General features: G+C 40.6%; 1 protein-coding gene across 7 annotated transcripts in view; it reads left to right on the forward strand.

The window, feature by feature from the left end:
* lpp (LIM domain containing preferred translocation partner in lipoma) overlaps positions 1-25,091 on the forward strand; it is a 185,554-nt gene that overhangs the window by 111,742 nt on the left and 48,721 nt on the right. For all 7 annotated transcript variants that reach the window (XM_080431290.1, XM_080431296.1, XM_080431291.1 and 4 more), the window contains one exon: positions 7,781-8,359. In XM_080431290.1, the coding sequence (XP_080287416.1) occupies positions 7,781-8,359 (579 nt within the window). The remainder of the gene's footprint in view (positions 1-7,780; positions 8,360-25,091) is intronic.

Here is a 25,091-nt window from a genome sequence, read left to right on the forward strand (position 1 = left end):
CACTATGAGTCAGACATATCCATTAACAAACCCGATACGCTCATATATAGGCATATATGGATATCCAGTTGTCTAGAACCACCGATCCAAGCGATATGCCCATATATGAGCATGCCAATATACAGTATGAGCATATACTGGCAGATGCAGAGATCTCCATATATGGACATAAAAAGAACACAGGTAGACAGACAGATACAGAGATCTCCATATATGGACACAGACAGACTGGTACCACGGGTACTCTGACAAAGCCCCTGATACTATGACTCAGACATATTGGTGGGATCGGCGGTGCGATGTAGGAGTGAGGGCTGCGTAGCGGCCCACACTTCTAGGTAATTGAAAAGAGGGAGAGGGAGTCTGACACACTGTCTGCACTTACAAAAAGTACTTTTATTGAATAAAGGACGTTTCGGTCCAACTGACCTTCATCAGATACCTGATGGTCAGTTTATTTCCTACGCACCTGTCCTTTAAAGTACAGTAGGTGTGCAAGACAAAATTAACTGTATTTATTGAAAAATGCCCCATAGGAATGAATGTAAAACAATGGAAACTGCATACTTCTGGTCTCCACAGGATCTGTGACATCTTGTGAGCTTGTAGATTCACTATTATCAGCGAAGAGTTTTGGTTTTGAAGGAAGTCAACGAAGTACAGTACAGTAGGGTTTAATTAATTAAAATCCACACATTTTCTTTAAAACTTTTAGAATAGGTCTAAAATTTTTATTGATTAATTTATTTCTAGATCATTACCAATGTATCATGTACCAATCTAGAAATGCAAATTTCTAGTTATTATTATTCCTACAAATATCTATCAAAAAAGGAAATTCACATTTGCACACTGATACCTTTTCCCTTCATACCCCCCTCCCTCACACCTAATTTTAGGCTGCATATTGCGTGTGAGCAAAGTAATTTACAATGCCTTAAAGGCTGAAACCCTGTTAAACAAAACAGACCTGAAATGATGTAGTTATTTTTGACACTGTAGTAATGAGACCTTGTTTCACTCTTTACTCCTCTGAAAAACGTACAGCCTCATGAGCAAGAAACATATTATAATACTGACATTTAATGTTATAAAAATGTCCTAGTTTGATATACTTTGATAGATCTTCATTAAGAAAAGCCTACTTCTATATAACTTGGAACCCCCCCCCCAAAAAAAAAACTCTTTATGAGATACGCAGGACGGCACAAAGTCAGAATACTTGTATAATACACTTTTATCTGCAAATGGAAGATAGTCTCAAAAACAGCTGGGGGTCTCGCCACATTTCGAGGAGACATCTTTAATCACACTTAATGTGCCTTATCTGGAACTATTTTTTAAGCAGAGGACTGATAACCCCGTCACGTGTCTGACTGTACCGAGGGCGGATGTGAACGAATAGCGAAACTCACTCCGGTTTGGTGCAGTTTGTGCTGGTCCGTGCCTTGTACTGTAAGTTGCTCCACTCTTTAAGCGACTCTTAACCACTTCAGCCCTACCTCTTACTTACTCTAGAGGCTATTTTTGAAAAAATGTAGTACATTTGAGATTATAATTTTTTTGATAATAAAAAAAAAACATTTGGGAAGCCAGAGTGAAAGTTGTGAAAGGTACAGAGATGATCACAGCACCTGTGGGTGTGTGTTGGCTGAGATGGACAGACGTAATAGACGCTTTGGCCAAAACATCTTTATAGGAACTAGGAGCAGGAAGGAAGTTTAGAGAGAACATCCGAGTATGAAAACTAAAAACGGATGAAGAATTTCTGCCTCTTTAATGTTGTTTTTTCCCCCCCTGAAGCTTGCTATAAAAATATCACCCATCTCCCTACTCTCGTGGTTTGAAATGCAAAGTTTACACTTTTTACTCAGCCTCCCCCAAGGTCTGCATATAGTCTATCCTAATCTTTTTTAATGTGTCAAAATGCCTTTCTTGAGGAGTCTCTGTGAGATTTCACGCTCGCTGTAAGTTGTTTGCAAAGTCGGTTTGAATCACAGCGAAAGGAAAAACTTTTTCCAAACCGTTTGTCGGGGTTTGTTGTGTTTGCCGACGACAAAGGGGAGAATGTGACAGCCTGCCGTTGTTGCTAAACGTACGCGTGTGGTGAGGTGTGAACAGTTTGTCTTTCAGCCTCATGCGGTCACGTTCATAGGCTGCCATCTGCCATACTCACACGGGAATAAAATTTGCCATCGTTACACAGAGATTCTAGAGAGCATCACTTGTTAACCCTGGCATGGCTTTGAACTCCCTGCACTGTTGAATCAGTATGCCTGTGCTTTTGCTCCATCAAGTCATAATACTTTTCAAAACTACCAAGATGGTTATGTATACTTATATACATTCTAAACTTATATTAGTTTATGTACATTCGGCATGCGCGTGCGCACGCAGCTACCGGCAGCGCCAGTAGTACCTTGAACATTTATGTAGTATAATGTAAATAGTGACATGCCTATATATGGGCGTATCAGGTTTGTTTATGGTTATGTCTGAGTCATAGTGACATGCATACAGTATATATGGGCGTATCGGGTTTGTTTATGGTTATGTCAGATTGACGTGGTCGTGGTCCGCCCGCCGTCCCACCTGACCTCCCATTAGCCAATTTTAATATGGGATACTGCTCCCAGGTGTTCTGTGTGTTTCTCCTTTTGGTTTTTAGTACCCTATCTATTGATCTAGCGATTTATCTATCTAACCAGAATGCACATGGGCTTCTGAGAAGTTAACCACTTAAGCCCCATATGCTTTGTCGTACGATGAATAGCAAAAGTAGCCATACGTGTTGTGAGCTATTTTCACTTTTTTTTCTAAATAAAATGCAATTTTTCTAAATGTTTTCAAACTGTTATTTTTCAGAATAAAACATTTTTTATTTAATTTTTTACAAATAATTGCCCTAAATAGGGAAGCCAGGATTCATCTGGCACACAAATCCCCGCCATTTGTGGGGCTTATAGGAAAGTATTTTCATTCACAGCATCCTTCGATATGGATACGTTTTTCGCACGGATGTCCCTGTATCACCAACAGCCTGTATGTTGCTTTTCAGAGCTGTATAAATACTGCCAGCTCACTTCACAGCAGTGTCACATACTGTATGCACAACGTATGCCCCAGGGAGCCAATGGATTCAGGGATGATGTGATCAAAAGCAACGTGTTGGGTAAAGAGGGGATTGGGGGGTGTGGGAGGCAAACATACAGTGATCTTTTAGTGTAAAGGGGCAGTGACCAGTGCTGTAGCTCAGACCAAAATATGAAACATGCTGCACTCAGTGGCTATCAGGTATAGCTACCTTGATCCCACATTGGTTGGCTCCTGTTTCTTCATAACAAGAGATGTTTACTAAAGGAACCATTCTGTCGGTTGCCACTAAAAATTTTATATTTCCTTCTTTTTGTTTTTGACAGCACATACAGTAACACCACATTCATCCTACATAAACCCCTTTGGTTGCCACTGATCTAGCTGTATTTATTCATTTTTTGCTTTGTTACCATAATAGGCACTGAATTCAGGAAGTCCTTTTGACAGAAGAGCCTTAAAGGGTAAGACCACTTTGGTAGAGGTTTGGGTTCTGTAGTTACCTTGCCATGATGTAACTCCAAAGGTGGGCAAGAAATCAAAAATAATTGCGCCATTGATTAGAAATTGATAATTAAAAAATATGCTCCTCATTGACTTACATTGTATGGTAAAACAGCTCTCAAAGTCACTCTTTTAGCACATAAATGAACACAAACAAAGTTGATTCAGACAATATAGAGCATCACCAAACCCAGTACTGTTTGTTTTTTTTATAAAAATTTCAACTTCCTGTTGATTTTACTATTTGAAGATCTGGATCCGGATCCGCGGATCCAGTCCAGGTTTTCTACTTATTAAAAATGGCAAAATCAACAGGAAGTTGACATTTTTATAAAAAAAAAAAACAGTACTGGGTAGTACTCTATATTGTCTGAATCAACTTTGTTTGCGTTCGTTTACGTGCTAAAATAGTGATTTTGAGAGCTGTTTTACCATACAATGTAAGTCAATGGGGAGCACATTTTGAATTATCAATTTCTAATCAATGGAGCAATTATTTTTGATTTATTGCCCACCTTTGGAGTTACATCATGGCAAGGTAACTACAGAACCCAAACCTCTACCAAAGTGGTCTTGCCCTTTAAGCAGCCCTTTTCTTGCCAGGTTTATCATTTAACCCATTGAGACCTGAAGCCGGTTCTACATGTCTCCTAAATCTCAACAGTATTTTGAAAAACGTATGTTTCTATATCAGTGGTGCTCAATCTTTTTCATGTCAAGGACCCCCAAAATTATATGTATTTGCCCGCGGACCCCCATCTCAAAATGTTTTGTTCCAGGGACCCCCTGAAGCAAAGATTTGAGTTAAAAATGTTTGCTTTAAACAACATATATTCAAAGATTTGCACCAATTTTCAAGATTTTTCAAAAATAGCAGATCTACAAGCTCGTAGCGCGGCACTCGGTGCCGCGCTATGAGCTTGTATATCTGCTATTTTTGAATAGCCCAAAGTGTAAAATAATGCTTTTTAGCTCAAATCTAAAAATGACACAGTTCCAGGTCTTAATGGGTTAAAAGCCTCCATCACTTTTGACATGTCTTAAATATCCTGAGGTCATTCTGTTTCCTTGCTTCAACTGGTGTCATATGTTTCCTGCGATATCAACGTTGAGCATACAGGAATGAGCTCCAATTTCACCAACAGTTATATTAGTAAGGAGAGTCAGAGCCATAGCTACTAGAAGATTGCATTATATGTCAGTGACACTGATTGATGTTGAAGGTGACCATCTCATCTGGAAGGGTGTATTTTAACTTGATTCCTGTAACCTGAGTCCTAAGGCCCTTACACACCAGGAGTGTGATGAATAAACAATCCGAAAATGTGTCTGCAAATATTTCACATCAAACTATTTATTTGGTGATGCCTCGTTCATACAGGTTGATGCTTTTTTTTGCGGCGAAAAACTACTTAATTACAGAAAAAAACCCCAATACATCGCTTTATCACAGCGTAATATTTACGTGTGCATGTACTCATGACACAAACAGATTTTTATTTATTTAATTAATCGAATAAAATAAACTGTGTTTAAGGACCTTTACAGACTAGCTGTATTTACCCTGAATAGCCCTGTTAGACTGTTGACTATCTAAACATTCACTTTTTAGCCGGTATTGTACACTCAGAAAGATAAAACACTGTATAGATCATTCCAGTGCTGCGTAAAACTGTTAACACAGTTCTCAGGTCTGGCAAATTGTATCCCTTATATCAGTTCCTTCACCTAAGAAAGGACTGGATTCATACACTTAATCTAATTGGTGGAAAATGCACCATGACAGTGTAATTATTTTGAGGGGCCTATTTGCATTTCCAGTGCTCTGCTAAGTAAATGTTACTGTAGGTTTTAAGGCCTTAAAGATAAATTAATAATCTGGACTACTTAAAAACCATGAAACATTTAAATTGAGTAATTTTACTTCCTAAAGGGCATGGCTGAGATTGTTCCACACATTCTGTATGCAGACAGACTTCTTTATTTATTTATTTATAAATCCCAGCAATAATCACTGAGACAGAAATCAGAGTTGGAGCATAGAATATTCCAGAGGCAGTTTTATGTTGTTTTGAATTGTTTGTTTGTTAATCAGTTGTTTGTTTTGTTGTTGTTTTTACAGTTACTTGGGGTATCAACTCTTATTTTGATAAGATTGGAAGAAATGAAACACACACACACACACACACACACACACACACACACACACACACACACACACACACACACACACACACACACACACACACACACACACACACACACACACACACACACACACACCTACAGTACCACCAACACTTTTGATTATATTTACTTCAACATGATGAATGAATCACCATGGTTGCAATTACACCATATTTTCTATTTCCCCTTTTAAGGAAATGACAATGCAGTGAGGAGCATGTATCTCTGCAATAATCAGCTGTTAAGGGAAATCAATTGCAAATACTTTGACCCAATTTAGGAAGACATCTTATCACGGCAACTTTCAAAGGGTCTAAAGAGTGCTGCAAAATTAATATTTGACTCTGATTTTGTTCCCCTTTAGGCAATAACCTAATAAGACCAGCCAAGGTTAATGATAGCCCCCATTTTAGTCTGGTTGGAAGTCTGACACCGATAATCAGTGGAAAACAGTTCATAGTTATGTAGAGGACAGAAGCCCCTAATACATATTTTTTCTATATGTTTTCATCTGTGGCCTATACAGTACACCAACGATTACAGCTATATCAGAGCAGGTGCTGGTGGTGTTAGAGTGAGAATCCCAGCACGGAGCTCCTGTGCTGCTGGTCTACGACAGTCTCTTCTTCCCAGGAACACCAGGCACTACAAATCTCTGTGATTTAACATCTTGCCCGTACAGGCAGCTAGAGTCAGCACAAGTGTCATGTGCCATTGCCAATCTGCTGTCACAGCGTCCTCTACCAAACAATTTATCCCTTCCCTCCCCGCTTTATTAGCTCTGGTTTATGGCCGGCCGCGGTCGGGACGGCGCACAGCCTCCGCTGTTGAGGTAGCCTTGTAATTGACTCTGAGGAGGCCGGCTGGATAATTACTCGACTGTAAACCACGCTATCAATAAATGGTCCCTGGAATCAAAGTGCTGCGCTTCCACTGCTCACCGGGACTGTGCTGTGTGCTGCTCAAGTCTCGTTTAATCCTGTTTACTGCAGAAATGCTTTTCAGTACTGTTTTACAACATTTTCTGAAATGAAGTCGGACAAATTAGTGGTTAAAGGTAGGGTAAGTTTTTTTTTGTTTTTTTGTTAAAGGATCTACACCATGAATTAAAATATATATATATATATATTTAATATCATATTGTTTATGTCCCTCAAATGTTTTTCAAAAGGTTGAGCCTAAATCAAGCCTCAGATATACTGTACTCATTCCAACTAACTTCTCTCTGGCTTATAAAGCACTTTCACCTGCAATACCACATTGTCCTGTTTGGCACGGGGCGCTATTGAGCCAGTTTGTATGCATGTTATCTCCTGGTTCTGTGTGGAAAAAGTAAAAAAATTAAATAAGGGAAAAAAATTAAAATTTAAAACATTTAAAAAAAGATTGTTTTCATAAATTTTTTTTGTTGGAACTGAAAAACGGGAGACAAATTGGTCTCAAAACAGGCCAAACTGATTTGCACCCTGACGTCACGTCACGTCAGGGTGCAAATCAGTTTGGCCTGTTTTGAGACCAATTTGTACTATATTCTGATAGTAATCATTGCTACAGAGCGTTTGTTCGGTCACAGAGATCTCTCCAGCTCTTTAGTAAACAGAATATTAATACATTTTCAGGTAGGTGACAACATTTAAGCCAATCAGGAAGAAAGCACTGAAAATGCATTTTCTGTTTAATAAAGAGCTGGAGAGACATGTTGATTTGTTTAGGTAGGATAAGGAGGCAGTATTAACCACTTACAGCAGTGGTTCTGAGCCTTTTTTGGATCAGGGCCCCCTTGAAAATCTCAAAAGTGTTTGCAGCCCACCCATCTGACCACGGTTAAGTGGTCAGATGGGTGGGCTCCTCCACAACCGAATGATCAATCAATTGGTTATTTCCGTTGAATGTCCACCTATTGTCACGAAATGTTCACCTATAATGACATGCCCAGAATAGGATTGCTAGTGTTCATGTGGTTAAAGTCTGCTTCTGTTTCATTGTTCTCACCCAGAACTCCAGTGCCCCACCACCAGCCAGTCCCAACGCTCCGGTGACGGGCTACAAACGAATGGTCATTCCCAACCAGCCGCCTCTTACCGCCACCAAGAAATCTACGCCCAAGCCCCAGGCCCCCGGGGGGGGCTCCTCCTCCGCCAGCCCGGTGGCCAAGCCCCAGTTCCAGAGCGCTCCTCAGCCGGTCGCCGCCTCCTACGCCACGGCCTCCACTCCGAGCCAGCCCACCTTCAACGTCCAGGTGCGGGCCGCCCAGCCGGGGCCTCAGCACCAGCAGGCCCCCGGGAACCAAGTGCCTCACCGCGGCGGCACGCAGGTGCAGTACATGCCCGCCCAGCCCAAAGGCCCCGACTTTGCCTACGGACCACCGCAGCCAGGCTTTTCGCCCATGGGCCCTGTTGGCGCCTACCCGGATCAGCATTATCATCCCGGAGCAACCCTCGCTGGTGGCCCTGGCGGCTGGGTACCTGAGCCCGCCCCTGCCTCGTACCAGCCTCCGGCTCCCAAGAAAACCTACATCACAGATCCCCCGCCAAGTCTGGCTCCTTACGGGGCCGGCCCCATGATTCCACCCAAGGTAAGAGCAGCTCCTCCACACACTTAATCAGCTGATCTGTAATCTTTGTCACTCCAGTAGTTTTTCCAGATGACAGGGAGATATCTATTTTGACATTAGAACAGACGCAGATTTTCTCCAACTGGCTCTACCTGTGTTTTCCACATGCATAAATGCATCATCTATCTAGAATACATTTAAACCATGTGTTGTGGGACTCTTCTGGCTTACAAGGCTATAAGGCACAAACAATGACAGTGTCACAGGTTCACATCTGGCTCATCTATGCCATTTCATTCTGGTTGTCTCTTGCGTCTTTCCGGCTATTTGCCATGTTGTCATATCTAACAAAATTCAGAACTGCTTAAGACATTATTATTATTTTAAAACAAAAGAGACCAAGGTGGTATGATGCACAAACATGAATGTATAATGTTTTTGTTTGTGTGTGTGTGTGTGTGTGTGTGTGTGTGTGTGTGTGTGTGTGTGTGTGTGTGTGTGTGTGTGTGTGTGTGTGTGTGTGTGTGTGTGTGTGTGTGTGTGTGTGTGTGTGTGTGTGTGTGTGTGTGTGTGCGTGTGTGTGTGTGATCGACTAATTGAATACAGTATGCACGTATTTGTTTGTTTTAATTGCTTGGGATGGCAATGCAACAGGGAGCCGCGTACCGTCCTTCGTTGAAATGCTCAGAATAAACAGTTGTTTTAACCTTTATGAATTTTTAACAGGTCTTTTCTGTAGGGGTTTACACCATCTGATTTCATTTGTCTCATGAAAGCCCGTTTGTATTCTGTGCATCCATCCTCTACATACAATACCTCGCATACAGACGTGACACAGCTCCCCATTCATTTCAGAAAGCAATCACCAAAAGATCTTGAATAATTTTTTCATGTTTTCATGCTCTAGATGCAATGTAGGACTCTTAACAGCACCCTTAGATTCTATACGCAAACAAACACGGATGGAAACGCATTCACTCATCACCACAAACAGTTTCTATGACCTTCTGAATCCTATGACCCATAAGCTACAGTACTGCACAGCAGTGTATTACCACCAAAAATATCATTTTACAATGCAGAAAATATGAACTGATATGAGCTGGAATTAGGGGTGCAATAGTTAATCAATTGTAAATCTATTTTAATAAAATAATCGATTTTGTAGGGGAAAATAAAAAAAATCAGATCTACAAGTTCACAACATTTCACAGTGTGAGCGAAGCATTGTGACTATCAACTATTTTAGCAATTTTTTGTTTGGCACCATTGTAGGGTTAAAGTATACAATAGGGCTTAAGTGATTAGACACATTTATATTTATATTAATATTTAATTATAAAAATGTATTCGATTTTTTTGCATGGATATATAACAAATATGGTATAAAAACACACTTCAAGATTAATCAAAAAAGCAATTGATAGAATAATCACAAAGAAAATAATCGATAGCTGTACAGTATGTCATTTATGTCATCTATGAACATGTAAAATATGGCTTTAAAAAGTCCCAATGTTGGACAGAGAGCGGCAGCTTGACTTGTGACACTGGGAGAATCCTCATCTCCAGGTTTAGAGCCTTGTAAAAAACAGAATATTTAATATATTTCTGGCTGTGCTTATATCGCCTGGAGATCATGGTGCATACTGTTTACAGTTGCCGTCAAATGGATAAAAATGGAACAGTAGTCCCTGTGTAGTTAATTTATAGGATGTTGTTTTTTATGTGTGTCAGACAGGCCTGCTTACTGAAGCTTCCTCTTTTGAGAGCCTAAGTTAACAGTAAAAAAAAAAGAAGAAAAGAAAGTTTGTATTTACAAAAATAAGAATCTAAAAATTGTGACAAATTGCATAACTCTAATACTGAATAATGACATTTCCTCTAATACTCATAGCTGAAATGAACAGATTGCAAAAATGATAATAAATGTGGACTAGAAGGACCACATTGTGCATTCTTTCTGAAACAATTAATCCTACTGTGACAATAGCCCTGGAAAGCACCCATTATGAGTAGTACTTACCGTTTGGGAGTTGAACAACATATTCTTCCAACTTCCTTCCATATGGTTGGCAGCCTCCACGTGATATGGACGCTATGCATAAAAAATGTACACCGTTCATATCACCAGGTATCATCCCACTTACAGTATACCAGAGCCCATTGTTTGTTAAACAATTTCCACGGTAGATTACATACTGGAGGTTCATAGGTTGAGTTTATTCTATTCCCAGTTTACTGTACACGCCAGTGGGAAATGAATTGGACCAGATAAAAGTAATAGTGCCCATGATGATGGTCTGCCGATATCTATATTTAGTGTGCATACAGTAATTGATAGCACACCTATAATGTTCATTTTCAAAAATCCTGATAAACATTACAGGTAGTCTTCTTGACTTTCAGCAGTTTCAGCAAAAATCACAGAGGAGAATGTCGAACATTTGGAGAGAGCTGTCGGAGTTCACAAATAATCAGACCATGAGGAAAGAACATTCATCAATTCCTGTTTTTCCTCTAGTTGAAGTTTGACTTTTGCAGATAAGTGTAGTGCATGCACTATGCACAATTGATTTTCATAAATAATTTCAAATTTAAGAATTTTCTCTTGGTAAATAGGTTTGTTGAGCATTACAGTCAATACAGCTTAGCGGAAAAAACAAACAAGGCTGTTGTCTGGGTGGTGAGCATCGGCAGTGATTCACCAGCTATTGGGAATGTTAAATAGATCAGACGGTGTTACCCCGAGGAGGAACAAACACATGAAATGGTAACTAATGATCGCTTCAACAAGACATTGGTTTTCTGTCTGTGCCTTTCAGTGCTCCTACCAGGCCATTTCATCTAGCATTCAGTATTCATACAACAAAGAAACACATGGTTTTAATCAATGCTTAGGAGAGAAACTGTTTCATAATGTCATCTACGATAAAATCATCACATCATATTTCATCTTTGCAATACCCTTTTGACATGGATTTTGTCGTGTGTGTGATGTTTATTTCCAGTGGCAGAGGTTGTGTGGTATTTGTTTATTTACATTGTTACTGTACTAGCACCAGTACTGTACCCTGTTTAGAGTTTGGAGGATGCTCATTTTGAAGGGGGATCATCATGGGGGCATCATTACACCAAGCTTTGATCCGCAGAAGTAAGACGAGTGGCATATTGTTCCGAACACTTTCATTATGCCAAGGCTGAAACAATTAAACAACAATCTTTTAGTAAGAGCCCAGCGTGAAGTCCTTCACACAGAGAAGCAAGGCCTTCATAGATCATGCACAGCAGGTCACTTCTTAGCGCACCTATGGATGAGAATTACAAAATGCTGCCGTCGCCGAGAATAGAGTAGGCCAATGCCGCCGAGACGAACGTTCTAATCTCAGTGCGTTCCGCCACTCGACAATCTCTGGAAAGTGTGAGAGGCCCTTGAGTTTTCTTTAATTCAAGGATTTTATGCCGATTCAAAATACAAACTGGGCCTCTTAGCCTCTGGGAATAGCTCATCAAGGACTGTATTTTACTAAATACAAATTAGCTTTAACATTGCAGCTACACCAAAAAAATAAAAAATAAAAAACCTAATTATATTTGTTCAAAAACAAACGTCTACATGTTGCTTGAAAAGCAAGTCCCAGCATGATGCATTATTACCAAAACAAAAGGTGGCGTTTAATAGATTTGCGAGCATCTCTTTGATTTCAGATAAAAGCAAATTTCTAATTTTGTAGATGTATTCTGTACAGTACTATATATTTGTGTTTCTTTCCCAAGGATATCATGCAGATTGTTGGCTAGATGCCAACCTCCCAGTCCCCACTCCCCACCCCCCTTGCTTTGTTTGCGTTTCTAAATTATGTGCTGTATGAAAACTCACAATTCCTAAGCACACCACACATCCAGATAGATAATATGCTGTAAGGGACCCTAATGCTTCTAAACCTTAAAAGTTGCTCATCGGTTCCTCCATTTAACTTGAATCCATTTTCTTTTTAGTTTACATCCTGTATGCTTGCAGCTCTTTCATGCACTAATGCCAAAATAGACCAAAGACACTATAAAAGCCAGATTACAGTGAAAGAAAAATCTGTCAACTTTTGCCTTTATCATGTGCAGTCTGGCTGACCCGATGGGGTGACAATTGCGTAACCTTTCACACATGGTGTCAACTCGACTTACTAGAATTGGGTTGTCTCTCTCTTAATCTGTTGTGTAAATAAACCAAAACACTAGGCAATTAAAAAGGGATGCTTTACAGATTTCTCATAATTATGAACCCAGTCACTCAGCGTTAAACATAGTTTTATGCAATGCCCGGGACCTTCTCTGTAGGGGGTCTGTGACTTTGATTGAAGACTTTATTACTGAGATCCTTTCACATAATTGAGAGTATTCATGGAAGGGCAGCGTCATTAGAAGTCTGACATGAACTCTGTGGAATAAGGCTGTGAACCAGACTGTCTCTGATTGGCTTAGAGGCCCTGCTCCCTCCTTGCTGGTACCTCCAAAAAGAACAGATCTTCAAGCTAACAACGGGGCGCGATGCGAGAGGTTGTCAGCTTGTATATCTGTTCTTTTTGGCAAGCTACACCGACGTGCTACGAAGTATAAATTAGGCTTTACTTGAGACGTAAAGTGAAGGTGTAAGTGGAGCTATTCACATCAACAGGCATCAAGGACACTTAATTACCCAAATCCACCACTGTTTGATCTCTATTGTAGGAGAAAAGAAAATTAACAGATTTCATGGCTGCCGGTTAATATAGCAATTTTCACGATTCCTTCTCCCGAAAATTGGTGCCGGGCTAAGCTGGATGATGACTTCTGTTATTTCTGAGCTTGAGTGACATTTGACAGTGGGGATTATTTTGAACTGCTCAATCCCCGCAGCCGGTTAAAGCCCGCTGGAAGGTCAATGATGGTTTCAACTGTCAAACGTGTTTAAATGTTTTGACGCGTATCTCAGTTGAAGTGCTGGCTTTTTTTTCTTCTTTCCCTTTATGACCTGTGCTGGGACATTTACATATGGTGCTGACAGCATCGGTCCAAAATAGTTTTTGACCCATCTTGGACCCTTGGGTCAATGATGTGGAGCTTTGTTACTCAGAGGGGTCTTTCCAATACAACAGCTAGCACCTGTGAAGTTCAGTCAAAAGCTTACAGTATGTGATTCAGTCTCTGACTGCAAGTATGATCTGAGGACTTCTCCTTTTTTTGTATTAAAGGTGCTGTCCCATCTCTCCATTTTAATTTGGGCCACCAATTTAATCCAATCAGGAGACAACCCATATATCAGCTTCAATTATTTTGTGTCACAATTACAATTTTGTCTGCTATCGTTTTTGTTTCATCACTTCCAATTTAACTTTTTTCATCCTGTATCCTGTATGAGTTCTCTCTCCTGATTGCTTGAAATTGGTATCCCGACATGAAAATATAAACGCTATAGCATTCATGATCACATTGCCATGAAGGAGTCATGAATGTACAATTGTGTTTGTAAATCAATCTTTTCTCCAGGAACCATGTTTTAGCTAGACTTTTCAAATCAATTAACTACATTAAAACACAATGTACTGGGTAACTATTGTATGACAAATAATTAAAGCAAAGTCTCAAGCAAGTTTCAAGCCCCATTATCCCCATAACGGGGGTAATGGGTGTAACCTAAAACATAGAAAGTACCATAGATATGTGTGTATGTAGATACAGCATTGGCCGCTGCTGTTCATTGGAATGATGCCATGTCCCACACCTACTTCTTGTGTGCTACTCAAAAGCTCCAAATACCACCTCATTGCATAAAAAACCCACAAAAAAAACAGAAATGATTGTTTTATGTCTGAAAACGCTCAGGTGTGAGTGCTGGCACACTTGACACCGTACATAACGTCTTTACCTCAGGTGACTGACCCTGGACGCCCCTACGCTCATGACCTGTGTGAGGTCTGTTATCGAGCAAGTGTAGTGTCACCAGCAGCTCCTATACAGCTACAGTATAGATTGCCCACAACAGATTGGTTACCTCGTGCAGGGTTACAAGAGGATACTAAAAGCGAGAGCAACTTGTGGTGTGTCATGAGAACAGCCTACAGCCCCCTACTACTTCTATTAATGTATGGAGTCTGTACTGACTGAATGCCAAGCATACTTAAAATGCTCGCCATGCTAAACTGGGCTTGACAATATTCCCTCCCTATATGTATAATTATTTTAATTACTCCTCATTACTGAAGTTGTGAAACACCCATTTCATAATGCATGTAATGGCACTGTTAAGCTTGAATTATACTTAGTTGCATGCTGGTGTCACGCACCGAAAATAGCAGATCTACACGCGCACAACCCATCACGCTTTGACGCATTGTAAGCTTGTAGATCGGCTATTTTCAGTCCGCAACACCCGCGCGCAACTAAGTATAACTCAGGCTTGACATGAAAGTTGGGGTTTAAGCCCGGTGATTGATGGAACTGAACGGACCTCTTACACTCGCTGTCCTCCCGTGACCCTCACGTCACATCCCATTTCTCTAACAGTAACGACAGGCCATTACACTGATTGACAGCTCATCCATATACTATACATTTATGTGCTTTTGGTATGTGTAAACCGTACAAATGAGCTACTGTACCATCTTTTACAATGTATTTTTTTAGGAATATGACTTGACTGCACATGTCACCTTCAGTGCCTATTTGCCTCATTGTCAGCAGTTCTTTTTCCATTTTGTCACCTATAAATCTTATCAACATGATGTAGTAGTATACTGTACATAATGTTGTACAGATAGTTTTCTTCCTGGTCTGTCCATTATAGCTTATAACACAGTATTGATGTATATTAATGTATTGATGTTAGAAATGTGTCCAACAGGGTACAGTAAAGGTCATTCAGTTCTGCTTAATAACACGGAAGCATATTCCCGATCGGCTGCTGATCGGGAATGCGACCTGTGTAAAAGTTTTCACAGGCTGTCAAAAACCCTGATTTAAACAGTTTGTTTGATAGCGGAATATCATTTTACCACCCTGTTTTTACTGCACACATCCGTAGGAACATGTCGGTCACCTTCAAATGTGCGATGCGATGTATCAAAAATACCTATAATCTCCCAAAGTCTGAATGATAACGCTATGAGTCCCAAGCTACAGCTATGGGTGAGGTCACAGATGGGGCCGGTGTAACAGCAGAACTTCATTATCTTACAATAAATGCACCGAATCTCTGTACGTCTGTAGTACAGCGAACCGTTCGACCGACCGACTTCGAATTCGGCACGCACGTCGCAGACGACCCGAGGGGGTGCAGTGCCCGACGTCGAGTCGGATAGGCGGTTGTCCAGAACCACCGATCCGACTGATACGCCCATTGTACAAAAGGCTCTGGCCGTGGCCCAAAGGTGCCAATTGATTGATTGCCATGAAAACCCTGGCCTAATCTTGATTTGGCAAATTCCCCACACCTGTCAGTCCACTTTTCACAGTCAGATTGCACTCTTCACACATTCTCCACAGACGTTTACCACTGCACAAGGACTTTTCCATATGGGCACAAAAGGGACACAGACAACGGGTATAACGGGTATTACATAACAGGGTGGGGCATGTATTCCCTATTTTGCATCGTTCCCATCTTTCCCGAGTAGGCTGGTACCAAACGGGCCGGTCTAGTAACTCTAAATTGAACTTTAAAGTTCACATATGAATTCAGTGTGCTGCCAAGCAGTAAGACTCACGCAGACCTCTGCACCAGGAATACTGAAGTGCTTTATTTTTTGTTCACCAAATGTAATATGATTTGATCACAATCACAACGAAAGCACAGCTGACAGTGAAGAATGGCTGATAAAGACATGATGTCAGCCCACATAACTCTACAAATCATTGCAGTGACATGATTATCATTTATCACAGAGGTATGGAAGGCATGTTGACGTCTAATTAAATCCTTATCTCACCAACGCAGGTTTTCCTAGAATTATATTTCTTAATAATACATTGTGTATTAATTACCACACAGACAATTATTTCACATTCTGCGTATAATCTTGGGAGCGATTTATTTAACCCTGAAATGAAACGTCTGTGGTTAGAGAGCCATTGTTACTGTGCTTCTTGTGACAGCATTTGTACTTCATAGAACAATGTCCTTTTGAAGGTGCACCCATGCTTTGATCCTCTGTGTTTAGTTATGCTTAGTTGTGCGCCGATGTTGCACACTGAAAATAGCCAATCTACAAGCTCACAATGTGTCACGCTGCAACACATTGTGAACTTGTACATCTGTTATTTTTAGTGCACGACAATGGCGCGCAACTCAGTATAAAACAGGCTTTGGGTCGTTGGGTTTCTTTTAAAAAGGTGAATGGATCCAGTGTAAGTCTTTGATCACCAAGCCAACTAGCCTCTTGTTTTCAATGACTCGCACAAAGATTAAAATATAGAAAACGATGCGTCATGGATCATTTAGTCTTTTATAGCATGTTTATATTTATAAAAGGAGTTGGCGGAATTTTGGGTAGGCTGGTGCTTAGACGTTTCAATCACTAAAGTGGGGTTAATTAAAATGTGTAAGTCATAACTACTTATAAAACCTTGAAGAAAGGAAAACAGTAAATGTGGCAACTTCTGGCTTTTAAATCAATTTAACACAAACATTGGCCAATGAGAACTGCAATAAACTAATGCTATAGACAGGCATGTTTTATTTGATTGGTCTTGAAGTTTATAATTTTATAATTAAAAATAGTTGTAGTACATGTTCTGTATGTAAATAAACAATAAAAAAGGGACTAAATAGTATTTGATTACCACCAGTGTTCTCAAAAGTTTTAATGGTGTACTTTTGTTTTTGCATGCTCCTGAACAAGCTTCCTTTTGAAAGCCAACATAAAATGAACAGACAGACTATGCTTTATTCGTGATCTGAACAGAGGACAGATGAAAATTAGATTCATGATAATGTTTTGAATGAAGGTGCTAACTGCTGACTGAACTAGTGGCAGCCAGCAAACCTTAGAATAGGTTTGTTTGTTGATGCTGCCTAATATGTTCAGAATGGCAAATCAGATTTTTGGCCTATCCTAATTGGAATCACATTGGTTTTTAACAAGTCTGAACCACAAAATAAACACATGGAAACTGATTTTTGCCAATAGGTGGTTTGAAATGCGACTCAAATCAGATCTCTAAAGATGTGTCTCAGTCTGGACACTCGGACACTGAAGTCTGATATACCACTTTGCCGCGTTGCTCGCCAAAAATAGCCGATCTACAAGCTGCACAACGTGCAACATCGCTATTTTTGACGAGTGACACCATCGTACGACGGAGCATATAAGTTAAGCATGACTCACGCCTATGTTGTTACCACAGCAACAAATGCAGATACTGTTGACAACGTCTGAAATACACAAATCTGATCTGATAACTTTGCAAATAACAGTATGGACCGTCAGACCTAAAGATCAGATTTGAGAATCAAATCGGATTTGTCTGCAGTCTGAACAATGCCTAAATGTACTACAGTACAGACACAATGACTACACCCACTGCAGAGCCATGCGACTTCTCCTGCTCCGTTCAGACGTTTGCATTGGCGAGAAGTGGAGAGGAAACGGCATGTTCTGTGAGGCGATGGCTGATGTGGTTGAACAGGTGCCTCCATTTAACCCATTCACTCCGGGAACGCATCTGCGTCATTTTAGATCTCTTTGGCTATTAAAAAATAGCAGCTCTACAAGCTCATAGCGCAGCACCGAGTGCCGCGCTACGAGCTTGTAGATCTGCTATTTTTGAAAAATTGTGAACATTTGTGCAAATATTTGAAAAAAAAAGATGTTTAAGCAAACATTTCCTGGGGGGTCCCTGGAACAAAATATTTTACAAATGCTCTCTTAAAAATATATATATTCAAAGATTTGCACAAATATTCAGGATTTTTGAAAAATAGCAGATCTACAAGCTCATAGCGCGGCACTCGGTGCAGCGCTATGAGCTTGTAGATCTGCTATTTTTGAATCGCCAAAGAAATCTTAAAATGACACACACGGACGCGTTCCCGGATTGAATGGGTTAATTTAGTAGGCTACTTGTAATGCTAAACGTGTGATGTATCATTTAATAATGCAGCTACTAGTATGTCCATGCTTACTATCCCTTTGTCTTTAGTTTTTGGCAATATGTGTTCCAGAAAAAATGAAAAAACACAGCATGCCAGATTACATTTTAATGATGGCACACAAGCGAACATTTCAGCCAAACACCACAGCAAAAATTTTGCAGTCTCGACTTTTGACCTCACTGTTACCATTTTCTTGGTGACACGTGTGCTCTAAAATCTAAGTTTAATTTTAAATTCCAAAGTTATGATGACAGCTTTTATTGACAGCTTTTATTGTTGTGGCCAGATGGTTTTGCAGATGTAAGGGCATTCATGAGTCACCCCAGAGACACATTCTCATCCTGTGACCACAATATCGCCATAATGTTCAGCTACTGAGGTGGTCGTATATATACAGTATCTTGTGACAGCTATCAGTTGGGTTGGATTAGTTTGGATTGTGCAGTTCTAAATAGTTTATTACTGCCATGTCAACAACCTTGCTGTTTCAACGAAATGTTAGTTGGTGTCTCTAATGGATCTGGTTACTGAATGTTTGGTACAAGTAAAGGTCAGTGCGACGGTCTGACTTGATCCTGGAGGTTGTGAAGGAAATGTTTCACTGTCTGATGCCATCCATCACCTCAGAAACCAGACCCATAACCACCTCTGCACGTTGGAACCAATTCGCCCTCGCAATTACCAACAAATCACAGACCATGTGAATTCATATCAAATATAAATGAGGTTTTGTCATTGATTTAGTCGTTTCTTTTTTGCAGAGTTAAATGCTGAAAGTTAAACCTAAAGGTTCTTTTGAGTCAGTTCATTTGTCAGTCATGATAGGCGTCCGTAGATCAGAGGTGTTTGTCAGAGAAACCCCAATAAATAATAAGGGCCCTCTGTCACCCACTCCTCTGACTCCTATGAGATGCAGGCCATGGTCAGTAAATAACTGGCCCAGATCGATAAGTGCCAGTGCAGCTCAATGAGCTCTGGAGACCTAAAATGTCCGAGCAGTTTGTTTTTGTTTTCGACCCCTCCCACCTCCCTGGCCCGTTGAATGAATCCCTGCAGATTCATTTGTTTTTACCTTCTTTTTCTAATCTCTTTATTGAGAATCTGTTCTAGTATTTACGATACTTGATCTCCCCGTTGGGATAGTTAGATGCATCACCCTTCTCACTGCCCCAAATTCCTGATAAATCTGTGGAATCACAGCCATTGTAATTCCTCAGAATCGCACACACACTTCTTTTGAGGTTTTACACTTTTTTACCATCCATTTAAGGGCATGTTTTTTATTTTGAAAGAAAATCTAATGCAGGAAAGGCAAATCAGAACAGTAAAGAAAGGGGAAAGCTATAAAAGAATTTAGTTTGGCAAATTAAAACACACATCACTGATGCCACCTGACTGTGTTGAGGTAGACACAAAAACCAGGCAGCAAAAAATACCTGCATAATAGTGGCCCCTGCTGGTTATTTTGGGACATGGTTGCCTGTCAGTCTCGGCCCCTCACACCTTGTCCTGCACATAACTGTCTGGCTTTCCCAGACTGTGGAGTGCTGCTCTACCCAGGTTCCACTCTGTGTGGCCTCTCTCTGTATAACATCTCCTGTCCACGCAACAGCTCGGGGGCCGGCCCAGCCCACCCCTGCTGGCTCAGACTTCATGAAACGTGTGCACTTTCGAAAGATCATATTTGTTGTTGTTCTTTTTTTCCCATCAAGGAAGGATCCCTGCAACGGATTAGAGTTGTTTTGTGGGGAACAACAGGTTCCATGTGGTGGTGTTTGGTCAAGCAAAAACCTTAAGGGTGTCATTCAAATGAGCCATTGTTTGGATTTGGACGTTTATATGGGGAGGAAAAGGATATATCATGGTTTGCTTTGCGGGTCAAATTATACAGGAGATGGTCAACAGTGTGTACTACAAAAGGGAAGCGCCTGGTGCCAGTATGGTGATTTTGGAGACCTAGACCTGTGTGAATCTTCATTATGTTCACCGCATGGGTTTAAATGTAGATCTATCCTGCCGCGTGAGGAAACAGCAGGGCCGACAAAAATTCATCTCTCATCCAAACCAGGGAAACCTGCATCCTCCGTAATAGAGCGTTTCGCTACGCTACATTGATATAATTGTGATGACATATAAAGAGAAGCCAAATAAGTTTTTATCTCTGTACTGACAATTTGTGCAGTCATTTGTAGTTTGCCTTCTTTCTTTTTTCTTCCAAGATTGCTTGTGGCACCGCTCTCTGCACTCCCAGATATTTCACGTATCTGTTCACAGGCGGATGTGTCAGTTCTGAACACATAACCTAGTTTTTACACGTGCGCAATCTTACAAACATCGAAGGGACACTGGACACTTCTGTGACACTGCACAGCACAGTAAAATGTTCTGTATTTATTTAACTTTTGGAGTGTATAAATATAACCAAATGAACCCTTACGGGTCCATTTGGTTACATTTGAACACTATCAGAGTTACAAATTAATACCACTAAGGATTTTGCTGTGTATACTTTTCTCTCTACAGTCTCCGGAATTCATCCCTTTATGCGAATTCAATTTGTGCCCGAAGATTTGGGTGGCTGCGGAAAATGTCAATTATGGAATTGCTTAATTTTTAATTATCCTCCCGTGCTCTCTGTACAGTTACTGTACAGTCGAGTGTTATTTTCTCTCTGTGTTTAATTGGAGCTGAAACGGCATGACCTATTTTGTTTGGGGGAAATGTATACTTGGTCTGAATGCCTCAGAAGGTGGTTTTTGAGCTTAGTTTTTGAAAGGTTGGGATCCTAAGGTTCAAAACGTAACATATTACTGCTGTACATATTGCTGGTTACCTGTTTGAAATTGTAATCAGTAAATTAATCTGCTGGATTACGCAAATCAGTTAAATGAGTTTATTCATTAGAGGTGCAGAACATTATATTTAGTTGTTAAAATAAGTGTTAAAATATAATCTGTTAACAATCATTATTGCTGTAGAGTGTTTGTTCAGTAACAGGGTTCTTCTTTTCCCTCCAGCTTTTGTAAACAGAAAATATATTTTGATGTCGGAATACCAGTTTTACAGTATCAAATCACAGGATAAGCAAGTGAAAATGGAAGTGATGTCAAAGGAGGCAAAATTGGAACCGGGGCACTAACATTTAAGCTGATAAATGGATACTCTCGTGATTTTCTGTTTACTAAAGAGCTGGAGAGACCCCTGTTACTGAACAAACACCCTATATAGCAATACTTATATCAGATTAGGAGCTTTAACTTATTAACAAATTTCTTTTTGTTTTAACTAAAAAATATCACGTACCTTGAATAGTAGGAATTTAGTGTCATTGTTTACCATTAGCCTACATTTCAGGATTGTAATATTCAAGTTCACAGCGTGTCACATCGCAACGTGAGGTTGTAGATCGTGAGCTATTTTCAAAATTGTCGCCTGTAATGACGTGCCCAACATACTGTAAAACAACCAGCACTTTCCTCAAACCTCCCATTGCCGATGTTTGTACTCTTTAGTTCTGACACTTAAACCCACAGTAAAGTGGGGATTCAGGGCAGAAAGACAACATGATTCACTCACTCCCTCCAACTTTTCATTTTTTCAATTTTGCAAGCAACTAGTCTAAAAGATGTGAGGATTGGGCGATTGCACAATGCACATTCATCCAATCACTGGGAAACTGGTGTTGTGGAAGACCAGTGTGACCCAATTCACTGAATTCAGAGGACTGATATGAACGTTTGGAGTGAGGTGGTTGTGTGTGGGAGTTTTTTCCCTCCGGATGGAAGGCAAATAAGTCATGAACAGTGTGTTTGAAACACACCACTATAGAAACGGATCAACCTGAGCTGACACATGCTGAGAAAACTATTTCCCCCCCAAATTATGTTGTTGCGTTGGTGCACAACCTGTCCTTACACTGCTCCTTTAAGATTTGTTAACAAAGGGAGATCATTCTAAATTGTGTGCATAGTGATGATTTTATTTGAAACTCTACTACATAGAGTAGCTACAGTACTGTATGTACTGTAAAGGTCCTTCCTGTTTGCCAGACTTGCATAGCAACGTACAGTAGTAGCGTGTGCTGCATGGAGTGAAATAAATCCAAAGTGATGGACAGGCACACATTTCAAAAGGATATTTAACATTAGCCCATATGTTAGACTGTAGACACACGGAAACACTCCACCCTGCTCCACACACACACACACACACACACACACACTCAAAAGGATTGTGTGACTGATCCTGCAATCCACTCATTGTTTTGGTAAAACTGAGTCGCCTAAGCTGCCATAATCGGCAGTTTAGCGGCGCGACAACAAATGCTTTTTTTAGCTGGCCCAATCCAATCAAACTGCAATCCCACGCGAACCCACACAAATGGATATAGTCCATTTGCTGCCATTGTCATTATTATTGTTATTAATATTCTAATAAGCCATTTCCGCCCCAGCAAATGCTCCGCCATAGCGTCCCTTTCACATAATACCATTGTGATTTGTGCAGACAAAGGAAAAAAAAGCTGGGATGTCAGACTGTGTGTGTTGAGCAAAGCCCCCTCTCTAAAAGCCTGCAGCTCCACTGACACTAAAGAGCATTTGTATTATGAAGTCCATCATCACTTAATCTGTGGATAAATATGCCTGTAGAGTGATTATGTCTTTGTTTCGGCCTGTGCTGATCATGCAGGAAATGTTAAGCCACTGTAGAGAAAACATGAAAAATACAATCGCTTATGGTTTAAGGTGTGATCTGGCATATACAGTACAGGAAGTGAAACCGATATAATGCACGGCTGATAAGTGACAGGAGCTGTAAGCCTGATTTATACTTAGTTGCACACACAAATAAACAGATCTACAAGCTCCCAACGTGTCGCAGTGCGACACATTGGGAGTATTTAGATCGTCTTTTTTTTTGGTGCACGACATAATGCGCAATAAAGTGTAAATCGGGCATTAGAGACATGGATGGATTTTTTTCTGTTGAGCAGTTCTCTTTCATACTGTACGTCCCTCTCTATTCCTCTATTCATACCGTACGTCCCTCTCTATTCCATGTATGTTTGTCCTCTGCAGTAAAGTATGTGCATCTTCTCTGCTGATTTAAGATCAGTTTTATTTTGGAGTTGTGCAGTAGCTTTCATACAGTTGCCAAACACAGTTACAGTATGTGTTGATTTTTGAAGTGTGTGGAGAAACTCAAAAATAGGCTGTTTTCATATACAGCTCAGCATTCCTGAAAAGTATGTGTGCATGGCAAGTAGTTTTGAAATATGAGACATTTCTTGGGCAGGTTTTCTGGACGTCAGCCAGTATTTTTGGATCTAAGTCAAAACAAGAATTTTAAGTCCTCAGAGTCCTTTTCAGTTATAGTGCAGTACTGTGCTATCATTATCCAAACCTCAGTCTGAGAAAATCTTCCAATAAATATAAAAGTGTGAATATAAAATGATTGAACGGATTTAATGAATTGGAGTTAAAAATGTGTTGAATCATTGGAGTGCGCTGAAAAGCCTTTCATCAATAAAACGAACGGAACAAGTTTTTTTGAAAGCTGCAGGTCCAGCTTTTTAGTCCAGTTCCCCCCTGCTCCGTAGTAATGACTTTATTGTCACAGTTGCTACTCTACCATTATTATATTAGCCTGGCATTGCCAGACTGATCACGTGGGTTCGCTCACAAGTTCCCCACAAACTTGTGAGTGAACCCACATGATCAGTCTGGCAATGCCAGGCGACCATTATATTCAGTTTCACCTACGATAAAAGATTTGCTGTCCTTGGCGTCCTTGTGATTTGGCGTCAGGTAAGAAGCGCGTACATCCCCCCCATCCCTATCCCCATCCTGTACGTCCAATCCGCCCGCCCACCTCTCGCCTAACCAGGTGCCATTCCACAGTGGGTGGTGTTGTGCGGCTTTATTCACAGATGTGGCAGTCGGGCAGCGATCCGCTACCAGATTCTGTGTCTGGTCTGGTTGCGACAGATCAGATAAACATTTTGGTGGGAATCACTCTTAGATGCCACTCCCGTTTGTTTTGATTGTGGGTAGGCTGGTCGCTGTTGATCATTCCGCTGTCGTGCGTCATTTCAAGTCGGTGTGGTATAACCGTTAAGGGTCCACCGCGTCCTTTGAGTGCATTATACAACTGAGATGCAGTTTGCCATTGAAAAGCATGTGGTGACCTTAAACTACTGTATAAGCCTCCGCGTACCAGGCAGGCACTGGGAAATCGGTATACAGCTGTTAACCCAGTCACCACAGAATGTAGCACTAACTTCAATTAAAAAAAAAAGAACCACTCAGTGTCCCCGAGGTGTGGGGAGAACAATTTACTGAATCGAGCTGGATGTAACAGAAAAATCACAGGGCTCCGGAAAGTATAGCTGGATAGCTCCATTGTTGCCTGTGAAAACCAGAACAAAAAACTGCGGAGCAATTACAAAGCATACAGGGAAGCAATTTCTCCCTCTTATTCATGTGAGAAATTATTCTGTGCTGTCACAAAAGACTCTCTAACAAGGTGCTTTAAAGTCTCTGGCAGCGCGTTGCTGCGGGGTGTCAGAAAGTGGATAAGGTATAAATGAAGCTTAAAGTCAAAAGCCTGTTTCTGGTAATAGCGACG

This window comes from Gymnoscopelus braueri (assembly GCF_963280865.1).
Source record: "Gymnoscopelus braueri genome assembly, chromosome: 6".
Lineage (NCBI taxonomy): Eukaryota > Metazoa > Chordata > Actinopteri > Myctophiformes > Myctophidae > Gymnoscopelus > Gymnoscopelus braueri.